We start from the raw sequence: 13,895 nt of genomic DNA, 5'->3' as shown, positions 1-13,895 counted from the left end.
GTCCGAGCCCGAGTTCAGCCCCATCCCTACGAGTGGATTGATTCCAGAGAGAGGACCGGAGCGAGCTGAGTGGAGCGATCCCTCGACCATGACATCATAGCCAGTTGTTGTTGCATATGCTTCCTGCCCCGAATCAAATGTACATAAATATGTATGTATAGCGGTTGTACCGCACAAGCATACACATGTACGCACAAGCGAGGCGAACATATGTACATACTTATCCGCACACGAGACGATAGAACAAGTGACGTACGGTAGTGCAATCGAAACCCATGATTCATGGAAAGCAATCCCAGTCCCAAGGAGACGGCACCACACAGCTGTAAGCGATATTTCAGGCGGTCTGCCCCTATACAATGTAGGGCAAGAGTGTGTGTTGGATGGAACGTGTAGTTACCAGCACCCAGATCCGCCCCCGCTTCCTTAGTAAACACAGGCGGGCCGCGGTTCCCACCTTAGCTCTATGCTGGAGCCGTTTGAAACTGGTTGCCCCAGCGCGCACGTCTCATCTGTCTTGCATTGTTTAATTTCAGATTAATCGGTGTGGCCTGCTGCTGAAAATCTTGCAAAATTGGACAAACCCTCTGTGACTTTGTACGACAACAAGAGGTCGTACCTACGAACCGTGCTCGGAAGGGAAGCGCCATCAGCGAAGATGGTACTACTTCCTGCACCACGCAGCCTCAAAGGTGGGTGGATATTCTAATACTTGCCCAAGTAGGACATTTTTGTTGTATAACAAATGATTAGTGATAACTTGATTCACCGCAGCTTAATTGCGTAATAATTCAAAATAAATGGATTTAGTCTTTCAATCCTAAATGTACTTGTAAACTGGAATAACTATTAGCAGGCCATGATTAATTTCCAAAAGCAAATATGCAATATATATATTCATATGTTGGTTATCGCTGAATAATATTCTACGGTTTTTCTTTGAGTACAATGACAAATCTTATAAACAACACAGTTTCTGAAGTGACAAGTCCTGAATTCGAGCGACCTCAGGTGAACAACTTTAATAAAACGTCATTAGGTAAAGCCACGTCTCCTCCGTTTATTCCATGCTTAAAAGAGGACGAAATCCATTGTCAATATAAATGCTAAAGCTGAGTAATACAATTTTATAAAACACAAAGAGTATTAAAATAATATTATTAAAACAATTTTAGAACCATAGGGATACCCATAGTGCCCAATAATTAATTTCAACTTAAATTGTTTGACTGCAATTGAAAATTCCATATTATTTACACAAAACTCTACATTTCGTTCTACTTTTAGGAATACCTCCATTTCTAACGAGGAGCAAACTGTGCAGGGAGCTACTATACAAAAGTCGCGACACCGTTCGTTTAATAGGTCTGCCTCTTCTAGGCATAAACCGAACCCGACATCAAAACTAAAAGACACCCTGAGCAGAAAGCCCAATCGCAAGCAAGACGCACTTTCTACACACACAAGCACCAGCGGCACTAGCAGCACCACATCGATCCAGTCATCACCTATCGAGCCATCTTCCTCTTTGCCAACGCTTTACACTACAAATACACCACCGGCTTCCAGCAAAGGTAACCTATTTTTGCGGGTTTTGCGTCGCTTTTCCAGCAGCAGCAACTCCCCAACTGGCAAGACGGCCGTGAGCCCCAGAAACGAAGACGAGGCAGCGGCAGCAAAGGTCAACGAAAACAACAACGGCGCCCAGAACGATTCACCGCAAGCGACTGAAATCGATGTAGATGTGCTCCGCTCTCCAGTCCTCCAGCACAGGGAACACAATGAGGACAGAATGGATGACAAAGCTGAGATGCCTGGGGATGCCATGAGCCAAAAAGCTGGTGTAGGTTCCGGCAATTTAAAAAGAAAAGACAAGTCGTCGGCCAAGGGGGCAACGCCAGCGGCTGTTGTAACGGACACTAAAAAAATGGAGGCCAGGAAGTCCTCCTCGGACACGGTGATCGAGCCGTTAATTAAGCAACAGGCTCCACTGCACTCGTCCAAAACGACGCCCACGACCCTGACCGCGAACTTCGTTCAAAACATTCGATTTGTCCGGAAGAATGTGGAGCAATCGGGCAGAAACACTAATCCGCTGCAGTTCGTCGAGCTGGAGACGGAGTTTCCACGCGACTATGATGACAACATCGAAATGCTGTCCCGCGAGGCGGAGCATTTGGAGGAGCAGTTCCGCACGCCCACGCGTTCGAATGCCACGGATGCCACCTCTCACCAAGTGGCCGGCATTATCGAGACCATAATCACCGAGGCGTCACGAAGTCTGGCAATCGAAAAGACTGAAGACGATGTGCCATTAAAGTCCTCCACCAAGCACTCGAGCGGTGTTAAGCGCGTCGGCTTTCAGGTCGAGGAGAAAGACGACACCGAGATTCTGAGCGAGAAGCAGCCGAAAAGCATCGATGATATTGCCAAGAAGTTGGAAACCACCGAGGTCAGTGCCGAGGAGGCAGCTGCCACCAGCGGTACATCCACTGATGCATCCGCTTCGCTGATGCCCTCCGCAGCGGCGGTGTCGACCACCTCGTCGGCCACATCGATCACCAAGAGTAAAAGCGATGAGGACGATGACCCAGTGGCCATGTCGCCATGCGGCCGGTTCTTTAAGTACGACAAGGAGGTTGGGCGCGGTTCCTTCAAAACCGTCTATCGTGGCTTGGACACCTTGACGGGGGTGCCAGTTGCCTGGTGCGAGTTGCTGGTAAGTACGAAAATATACATGTACAGGCGACGTGCGCCTATTCTTATTAAGAATTCGATATTAAAGAGTTAAAATATGATAATATACAGTGGTGCTCATAGACTTAAGCCACAAGACTTCATCCAAGAATTTTAACGAAAATTAAGAAAAGTTTTTATTCCACAGCTCCAATTATTTGTGTCACATTAGTTCTATATATCAGTGTTCTAATAAAAGAATAACCAAGTTATAAAAATATATATTCAACGAAAAATTAAAAAAATCTGAGACCAACCCCAAAATGTCCTGCTCACATACTTAAGCCACCTGGAAGAAAATGATCCAAAAAGTTAAAATTTGCCCAATATTCCTTATAATTTTAATAAATTTAGTTTAATATTAAGTGGGATGACCTTTCTGATTAAGAACAGCGGAGCAACACTTTGACATTAAGCCCACAAGACGTGCGCACTGTTGAGGGGTGATTTTCTTCAACTCTTCCTGCAAAATATGCCAAAATCGTTTTTTTTTTTGCTGTTTTTTTTGGCCAACGACTTGTTTAAGAATACCCCACAAGTTCTCTATAGGGTTCAAGTCGGGGATCTGCGGTAGCCATTGCAAAACATTGATTGTCTCTTAGCTAAGCCACGACTTGACTATCTTGCTGGTGTGTTTCGGGTCGTTGTCCTGTTGAAATATCCAGGCAAGTGGCAAATTATCGGCATATTCTCCAGATAAATTGTTAATAAGGATGTCCCTGTACATTTCGCCGTTCATAATGCCTTCTATCTTCTTTTGGAGACCTACGCCCGATGCGGTGAAACAGCCCCAGACCATAATCGAAGAGCCACCATGTTTAACGGTCTTTCTCGTGTATTTGGGGTACAATTGTTTGTTGGGAGGACGTTGTACATATGGTTTACCATCACTCCCAAAGACATTAAACTTGGATTCGTCGCTCCAAACAATCAAACATACACGAAAAAGATCGTTAAACATGGTGGCGCTTCGATTATGGTCTGGGGCTGTTTCACCGCATCGGGCGTAAGTCTCCAAAAGAAGATAGAAGGCATTATGAACGGCGAAATGTACAGGGACATCCTTATTAACAATTTATCTGGAGAATATGCCGATAATTTGCCACTTGCCTGGATATTTCAACAGGACAACGACCCGAAACACACCAGCAAGATAGTCAAGTCGTGGCTTAGCCAAGAGACAATCAATGTTTTGCAATGGCTACCGCAGATCCCCGACTTGAACCCTATAGAGAACTTGTGGGGTATTCTTAAACAAGTCGTTGGCCAAAAAAAACAGCAAAAAAAAAAAAACGATTTTGGCATATTTTGCAGGAAGAGTTGAAGAAAATCACCCCTCAACAGTGCGCACGTCTTGTGGGCTTAATGTCAAAGTGTTGCTCCGCTGTTCTTAATCAGAAAGGTCATCCCACTTAATATGAAACTAAATTTATTATAATTATAAGGAATATTGGGCAAATTTTAACTTTTTGGATCATTTTCTTCCAGGTGGCTTAAGTATGTGAGCAGGACATTTTGGGGTTGGTCTCAGATTTTTTTAATTTTTCGTTGAATATATATTTTTATAACTTGGTTATTCTTTTATTAGAACACTGAAATATAGAACTAATGTGACACAAATAATTGGAGCTGTGGAATAAAAACTTTTCTTAATTTTCGTTAAAATTCTTGGTTGAAGTCTTGTGGCTTAAGTCTATGAGCACCACTGTATATGTAAAAATATGTATGTTACCAACAAAAGTTCGTTATAAGCTTAATGCTGGTTTTTATACCCTTGATCGAAAGTTTGTTTTATCTTACGAGATCTGACGAATATATTTTGTAACTGTAACAGGAACGATCGGCAAAATAATAGAAAATAATAAGAACTCTACGGTTTTTTAACACGTTGATGAAACGTTGATACAGTTGATGATATGTAGTACTGCAGGGAAATAGGCCAAAGCTCGGTTTTTTTTTTTTTCATATAAATGTCTTATTTCTTTTCTGTTGGGTTCTTTTCATTTCACCAAACTGGATCTATTTTAAATGTCATGTATTTTCAACGTCCCGATGGCTACAACAAGTTTACTTATAGTGTTTTGTCCCAATATTTATTATACACTGACAAATCCTTAACGTTTTTCAGGACAAGCAAGTGAAGAAAAGCGAACGCACCAGATTCCGCGAGGAGGCAGACATGCTAAAGAAGCTCCAGCACCCGAACATCGTGCGATTCTATACATATTGGGAGTTTCCCATTGGGCGCAAGAAGAATATAGTACTAGTCACCGAACTAATGTTATCTGGAACATTGAAATCGTAAGACAAATAAATATATATAAATACATGTTTTGTACAATACGTTTTTGTTGCAGCTATTTAAAACGGTTCAAGAAAATACACCCAAAGGTATTGAAGTCATGGTGTCGCCAGATTCTGAAAGGACTCAACTTTCTGCATACTCGTCAATTTCCTATAATTCATCGTGATTTGAAATGTGATAATATTTTTATAACTGGCACCACTGGCAGTGTTAAAATCGGCGACTTGGGCCTGGCAACGTTGAAGAATCGCTCCCATGCAAAATCTGTGATTGGTACGCCGGAGTTCATGGCGCCAGAAATGTACGAGGAGCACTATGACGAATCGGTGGATGTCTATGCGTTCGGCATGTGCATGTTGGAGATGGCCATCTCCGAGTATCCGTACAGCGAGTGCAAAGGTCCGGCGCAGATCTACAAGAAGGTGATATCCGGCATCAAGCCAGCAGCGCTGGCCAAAGTGGAGGATCCCAATGTGCGTGACATCATTGAGCGGTGCATCGAACTAAAGAAGGAGGACCGTCCCAGCTGCAATGAACTCCTGGAGTCGGAGTTCTTCGATGAGGACATCGGCATCCGCGTGGAACCCACTGCCTCCGAACAGTTCCTCTCCGATCCCAGCATCAGCATCATCGAGTTTCGGCTGCGTTTCATGGACCCCAAGAAGCGTTCCTCCCGACACAAGGAGAACGAGGCAATTCAGTTCGAGTATAACATCAAGCACGATGAGTACGAGCAGATTGCTCAGGAAATGATGAAGGAGAACATTATATCAGAGGACGACTCGCGCGCTGTAGCCCGGCTCCTCAAAGTCCAGGTTGTTTCATTGCTGAAGGAGCGCGCTCAGCGCCAGACGCAGATCAAGCTGCAGAACGAGAAGTCGCGCCTGGAGAAGCTGGCACTACAAAAGCAAAGGGAAAGCTTGCCCACAAATGTCGACGAGGATGAGGAGGAAGATGAGGAGTCCGAGGACGAGGAAGACGGTGTTAAATGGAATCAGCGGCTGCAATTCAAGTACGACATGTTGAACACCGATTCAGAGACAAGCCTCGCTCTCTCTACGAACAGCGCTGAGCCGCAGATTCTCTCCACGCGCTCGAACACTTCCATCCCGAACACAAACCAGCAGCCGCCAGTGCAAGTGCAAGTCCCTGTGGCCGTTTCCCAGTTGATCTCGGTGCAGCCACAGGTCCCAGCCATTGCCATGCAACAGAAGCCAACTGTGCACTACATCCAGCCGCCGCAGCTTGCGTCCTACCAGGGTTCGACGATGCCGGAGATGTCCAACAGCCAACAGGTTATTTCACCAACAAGCAGCCAGCAAATGCAGCAGCAACCCCAAGTGACACCGTCGGCCATCAGTCATCAACAGCAGCAGCAGCACCAGCAAGCTGGCAATCAGCAGCAGCCGCAGCAGCAAATGATGCAGCAAATGCAACAGCAAGTGCCGCCTCAGACTGTTTTGCCCAACCAGCAACATGAACAACAACCGCAGCAACAACAACCAGATCAGCAAACAGGCCAGATTCAGATTCCCCTGCAGCAACAATTGCAGCAGCTAATGCATGCGAGCGTCCAGTCACCGGACATGGCCCAGCAGCACCAAATGGCCCAGCAACAAGCCCAGCAATATTTCCAGCAGCAGCAGCAACCACAGGCGAACCTCAACCAAATGCATCCGAATCAACTGGCGCAGCATCAACAGCAGCAGGCGTATGCGATGCAGCAGACGAACCAGCAGCAACAGTTATCGCAGACACTCCAAATTCAGCAGCAGCAGCAGATGATACAGCAGCAACAACAGCAGGTGGCTGCTTCTCATCAGCAGCAGCAACAGCAACACCAGCAACAACAACAACAGATCTTGCAACAACAACTTGCTCAGCATCAGTTGCAACAGCTCCAGCAGCAACAGCAGCAGCTTCAGCAGCAACTGCAGCAACAACAACTTCAACAACAACAATTCGTGCAACAGTATGCCCAGCCAATGCCACAGCAATTAATTGCTGGATCACAGGTGATGGCTCCCATGCAGATTCCCGTGCAGATGCAAGTGCCATCCACTTCTGTGGCTCCTGCAATGCAACAACCACTGACTCAGACGTACAACCAACAGGCTCAGCAACTACAGCCTCAAGTGCCTCCTCTCTCTGCTGATCCCCAGCAGCAGCAGCAACAGCAACATGCAGGATTTGCGCCGATATCTAATCAGCAGCAACACTCACAATTCGTTCAGCAGCAGCAGGCGCCTCCGGCTCAGCAACCTATACAGTTGTCCTTGCCATTAGAGCAGCAATTGCAGCAGTTGTTGCACAGCCAGCCACTGCAACAACAACCATTACAACAACAGCAGCAGCAACAACAACCTATTGTCCAGCAGCAACAGCAACAACCTATTTCCCAGCCACCTATTGTCCAGCAGCAACAGCAACACTCAATTCCGCAGCAACAGCAGGCACCACAGCTAAAAAACGTTGTCCAGCACCCGCAGGCACAGCCTCAAGTGGATGAACAGTTGCAGATGCCTTTGCAAGGGATCCAAATCCAGATGGAAAGTCAGCAGTTGAGCCAGACTAATCCAGAGCAGCAAGCTACTGCATCGGAGATTATGTCTGTTAGCAATAGCTTAACCCTAACAAATCTCGAAAGTGCATCGGCAGATACAGCAGAAAAGCTAAAGCAGCAGCAACAGGGGAACACTTCTGCGAGTCGTGCACAGAAGCCGAGACGTTCCAATCGGAGCGGCAACGAACGGATTCCCAAACTAAGTGTTACCAGTGTAGACGAGGGAAGCGTCATAAATTGTCACATGGAGAACAAGCTGAAAACGATTACTTTCAAATTTGACATTGGAGATGTGAATCCCGTTGAAATTGCCAACAAATTGGTAAGACCCAACTTCATATTGACGTCTGCTCAATAAGCTGAATCGTATTCGTTCATTATCTTTTTCAGATCGCTCAAGATTTGCTTTCGAATTGCCAAAGTACAGTATTTGTGGAAATGATCAATGAAATTGTTGACCAAGTCAAACAGAATCCCAACCAAATCCCTATACCAACCAATTATCGCCGCAATATTGAAAAGGTACATCGCTATCCGCAAAACTATATCACATACAAATCTCTTTGTTGCTCAATGAAGACCATTCTTACGAGACCTTAGGGTTTTTTAAACGCAGACGCAAGGATACTTACTGTTTCTTGGAAGAACAATCAGAGATGAGAACCAACAATATCTCAATGATCCTAATACAACGTAAACATGTCCTTTTTGAAAAAATTTCTTTCTTGGGAACACGCTTTTCCAACCGTCATCCATTTTCAGACAAAATAATAACAAATAATAGTTTCCCTAAAATGCCTATCGTATCCAAGATATCCTGGCCCTTACTGCATATAACAATTATCTAGAGTCTCTCTAGTTGTGTATCTTGTTCATGTAAATGGTTCAAATTGCTTCCCGTTTCGATATAAATTCGTTAAATACTTAACCAAGCGATTATAATTTCGATATCACAAAATCCATGTTTTTTGATTGTTTGATCTATCCCTACTATACTATACAAAACAGGTCCGACACGCGTCTCTAACTCGACAGCGTTCCACGTTTAGGTCACACCAAAGACATAGATCTGTAAGTGTTGAGTGCACTGGGCTTATGTAAACACTTATTTATTTCCTAGCTAAAATGTTTTTACTTATCAGGATGTTTTTATTTACTCTTAGACATGATTCGAAAAATTACATACATAGTCGAGCATTTTTTTGTATTATTTTTCAAAGTGTATTTCCAAATCTTTTCAATGGTTTTCTGTAATAAGAGTTTTAAAGACAAGAGGCAAAACAGATAAACGTAAGCGATTTTATTCTACCAAAGACATATAATAACAAAATGAGTAAAATTTTCTTTAATACGAGTTCGATTTTTTTTTTTGTCTCAGAAGAAGAAAAAGCTCTTTAGAGCCATTCGCTCGCTTTTCACTTCCAACCACTCTCTGCCAGCGGATGCTCTTATTCAATATTGATGTCACAAAACACGCTCTCTCATTTTCGCTCTTCAAAAATAAAATTGCTTGTAGATCGATGAACAAATGAATTCATGAATAGTCGATAAATAGTTTCATGAAATATCGATGAAATTTTAGCCCGAAATGTTAATGACAAGCCCCAGTTTATGTTTATGAGAACAGTGACAAATTCTTCAACTTTTCATAAACTGTTCTAAGACGAAAACTTCTTTCGTCATCAAAAGGCCCAAAATTGGTTGACATGTCATCAATAATTCATATATTCATTGAGCTGGTATGAACATTATTTTTGAAGGGAGAAAACCAGAAATGTCGGTTTTGACCCGAAATTTATGTTGATGAACTTTAGATAAATTCCTGGTGATTGGTACTGCACGGTCTAGATCTGTACGCACACATGCATTCGCACTTGCTGTGATACGTTATCAAACATATAATGTTCAAATTATTCCCAGTTTTCACCTTGTGATAACAAAAAGGGATTCTAATTTGTCCCTTGAAGCCAAACTGTTTCAATATGGTAATTTAAATGTTCAGGTGTTATGCATCTTGTAAATATAAGGTATTCGAGTTTACCTACAACGTTTGAAAATTATCTATGCAACTGGTAAATTCCTAATGTTCATTTTCCCATTTGAGGTGTAGAAGTATTTTTAATATCGGCGACAATAGTCATGTTGTGCCAGTAATCTAGTTATAAAGTTTGTTAACTATGAAGGCACTATGAATCGAGTAAATTAATCGGATTTGGTAAATAATACATTTAAAAATATCGTCTTTAAAAAGATAGAATAGGAATATTTTTGTTAATCTTATGTTCTCTCCTTACAATAAGAAGTGAATTTTATTTTTAATATTTCGGTTAAACGTTGGAATTTTAATTTAACACATATGAACTTATCCTTTCCTGATTACTTTGACTTACGTATAACGCACTAATTTTAGCGGGATGAAACCGCCAGCGACATAACCAAGATGTTCGAGCCCACCATCCATGGTGTTGAGACACTGCACTCCGGGGGAGGGGGTTCGGAGCCAATGAACTCCACATTGACAATCGAGGCAAAATCGCACGTCTCTAGGATAGCAAATGCCCAAGAATCCCAGGGGAATGTTGGCACACCGCCGACCACCGCTTCAACACTGTCGTCCTCCTCAACTGCATCAAGGGACGCGCCCAATAGCAGCAACGACGTGACCATCGGATCCGGCTCCGTCTCGCGCAAGACGAGCACAGCCTCGGAGTACACATCGCTGTCGATTGACTACATGCCAGATAGTAACATTACGCCAACGGGCGCGGAACCCGTTCTCGATGAAATAAAGGATAGATCGAAACCATGCTCCCTGGCCATCGCTCGGATGCAAAAACTCCTGGAGTCAACTGGCAGCGGAGCTCCTCGGAGCCTCAATCTGCCCTTGAATCGACATCTTAAGATCCAGGAGGACCTAAAACACACCAGAAGCCTGGACGACTTGACCGCAGTGAAAATTACATTCGACATGCCCAACAAGGCCTCCGCGGAGTCATCGGAGGACAGTCAGCCAGAGGCAATCGAGGCCGAGAGGCCCCATGATAAATCAGGCCAAGCCCAGGCAGCAGCTAACCAGGGAGCTGGAGCTGCCAATACCTTGGAACAGCTGAAGATCGAGCTTGAGAACATAACGCATGCTCATGCGTTTGCCTCAGCTGTAGTGGCATCCATCAATAACCGAGCTCCTCACCAGTCCTCTCCGGCCATGTCATCGCTCAAGGCTTCTTCTGGCAATCCGCAGGCACAAGAGGTAAGGAGGACACCAGCAATAGTATTCAATAGGGTACGATTATTCATTCTTTTATTTTATTGTGCTTAGCTTAACAAACCAAATAACACTGTTGGCGGATCAGCATCCTCTGTGGGCCAGAACACCCCCAATGCAGCACTGACCTCGGCCAGGGGCTCTGGCTCCTCTCTTTACAATTCCCGACGCACTTCAATCGACAACAGCGTGGGGTCCGATGTGCACCTGCAGGCTGCCACTAATCTTGAGGCGCTGTCCGTCGGCAACTCGGATCCGACTCCGACTGACACTACACCTAGCAACGAGAATCAGCTATCAAAGCAGCCCAGCCTGGAGAAACCCCCTTCAGCTACTTTGATTTCGACCGGCGGCAGTGAGGCCCCGCAAAGGAATCCCAGCAACGGATCACTCAATCAGAACTCCATAGCGGACTTGGAGAAGAAATTGGCCGCTTTGCGGAACGCAGACAACGCCGAAGAGGTAAGGAGCTTCAACTAGTCATCAATTTACCATTAAAATGTGCCATTTACAGCCAGCGACAGCCACATTGTCGGCAGTGCCTAAACAGGTTGAGGAGGCCGTCGGCAGTAATCCAAGTGCTCGGAAGATTTCACGATTCAGCGTTAGTCGTGTGCAGGAGCAGAAGGCCGCAGCTGGGACAGAGGAGCCGCCACAAGGTCAGCTAAAGATTGATCTGCAGGTGGCGGGCTCTGGGTCTGGCCCAGTTCAGAGCAACAGCTCGGTGCAGAACGGCAGTGTGGTGAACACACCAACCACTGAGCTAATAAGCTCTCCAATTCAAGCGGTTCCGCTGGCCATTAACGGCATTCAGTTGATTTACCAACAGCCCCAGCCGATTCACCAACTCCCCGTAGTTAGCGGTGCCTCCGCCACCTCAACGGCTGGAGCGGCCACCTCAACGGCCCAGTGCATTGTGGTGCCTCAAGTGATCAACCAGAATGGATCAACACAGATGCAGCAAATGCCCAACATGCAAGCACAGCAGCCGCAACAACTGGTGCATCAGAATATGCCCCAACAGTCTGGACTCAATGGCCACTCCACGATGGTCACCGCCATCCAGCAGCAGGCCCTTCCGATGCAGTCAATTCAGCCACAGCAGCAGCAGAACCTCATGCCGCAACAGTCAATAATGATGCAACAACACCAGCAACAGCAACCGAGCAGTTCGCAGCCATTCAATGTGCCTGCCACACAACAGCAGCCCTTCATGCAAACCCAGTCCAATCAGCAGCTTCACTCGCTCTCGCTACCACCCCAGGTGGTGAGCATGGGCCAGGGAATGCCTCACCAGCTGGCTCCCATGCCGTCGATGTCTGCCCAGCAGCAACTAATATCGCAGCAGCAGCACCAACTGCAAATGCAATCGCATATGCAGCAGTCGTACAACCAGCAGGCAGGAGCACCGCAGAACTACCAAGGAGCCGCTGTTGCCAATCATTTGCTGCAGCAGGCGCCTTTGATGACGTCCCAGCAAACAGCACAGCCCATGCAGCACGTTATGCAACCGCTTTTTAATGCATCAGCTGGCGAAGGTAAGCTTATTAACTATATGTTTGTTTTTAGTAGAATCAGCTGGAAAAGAGCTGTAACATTTGGTAAACGGACTTCGAAATTGATCTTATTATTATGCATAATTTCTGGTTTTGTTTAATAATCCCTTTTCTGTCTTGCAGTTACCGAAGAGCCTGTGTCTCTAGCAGCTACGCATCCCCATTTGTTACCAAGTGACATTCAATCCGTAAGGGCTTCCCGCATTCTTTGGTTGGCTTAAACAACAACGCTAAATTTTCTTTCGCAGGACATAAAGCACAACCTAGACTCCCTAGTCAACCAATTGTGCAACACGAGATTGGGTACGAACCAGCACCAACGGCTGCTGCTGTTACGCCAGCGGCAACTCATTGAAGAGGACGAGCTACGCCTAAAACATTATGTGGAATACGAAAAGTTTCAGAAGGCGCTGCGCCAATGTAAGATGCAATATTCGTCGTAAGAGGGAAATCAATCATCTTATTTCTATAATATTTTCAGCTATTAGCACAAACGTTCCAGCGACTGCCGCTTACTATTCACCCGCTGCCACACAGCTTCCGACTAACTTGGCAGCTCCAGCAGCGCCGTCCTCAGTAAATCAAACATCGACGAGCTCCGCAAACACATAAACATAACACGCACCTTTGACAAGTCATGCCCACAGCACTCTCTTTCCTCGGCAATATAATTCGCTCGAGTGTGAAATGTCGGTATATTTTAAGCAAAAAGTTGTCAAATGTCACGGGGCTGTCTGTAAATATTAGTCAAACGCTTCTTGTTGATATGCCATTTATTTCCCTTTTCCTTTGTTTCACTTCCTAATTTCTTGCTTCTTATTTTCGATCTTGGCTTTCGTTTATTTGTTTAAAGTAAATATTACACATTTAGGAACTTTTTAAGAAAATTGTACATTTTATTAGTAAAAAAGAACTGTAAATAAACATTTCGATAATGTAATAATATAACAAAGCATATAGGAATATTACACAATAATCATCATTTATTCAGAGTGATGTATAAATACTGCGTAGTTACTAAATAAATAACTTATTACCAAACTGTTTTCTTTATGTATTCTACCACCTGGCAAGACAAAAATCTGTCAAATGGAAGCGGTCTCCTAAACGAAGTTCTATAAACAACCAAATTTATTTTAAATTCCCAACAGATTGTCAATGATTCAAGAATAAATGTATGCTTTAAACTTGTTGAACCCGGCAAAAATAAAAAACTTTCTAAAATAAATGCCTAAGGGGATTTATAAGCTTAAATTATGGTTCTTTATAGCATGATTATACATTTAGCTGCAACCAAAATTAATATGAACACCTGCATCTTTTCCGCCTATTTTACTTTAAACGTAAGTATTGACTTCAGAGAAAAAACCTAAGGGGGGACATCTGAGTAACTTTTTTAAAAAATCGAAATTTTTTTCGCTTAAAAAATTGTTTAGGGTCTTAAAAATGACATACCAAAAGATAGAGTCC

At 44.4% G+C, this 13,895-nt stretch overlaps 1 protein-coding gene across 1 annotated transcript; it reads left to right on the top strand.

Moving 5' to 3' along the window:
- Positions 1-1,287: 1,287 nt before the first annotated feature.
- On the top strand, positions 1,288-13,653 carry Wnk (Wnk kinase). The gene is made up of 10 exons (XM_017178976.3): positions 1,288-2,719; positions 4,865-5,037; positions 5,094-7,926; positions 7,995-8,126; positions 10,015-10,854; positions 10,924-11,331; positions 11,384-12,407; positions 12,549-12,613; positions 12,674-12,845; positions 12,907-13,653. Exons 1-10 carry the CDS (start codon positions 1,793-1,795, stop codon positions 13,035-13,037), a joined length of 6,705 nt encoding a protein of 2,234 aa, XP_017034465.1. The 5' UTR covers positions 1,288-1,792; the 3' UTR covers positions 13,038-13,653.
- The last annotated feature ends 242 nt before the right edge of the window (positions 13,654-13,895 follow it).

This window comes from Drosophila kikkawai, chromosome 3L, assembly GCF_030179895.1.
Source record: "Drosophila kikkawai strain 14028-0561.14 chromosome 3L, DkikHiC1v2, whole genome shotgun sequence".
Lineage (NCBI taxonomy): Eukaryota > Metazoa > Arthropoda > Insecta > Diptera > Drosophilidae > Drosophila > Drosophila kikkawai.
This window is presented reverse-complemented; position numbering and strand designations above follow the sequence as displayed.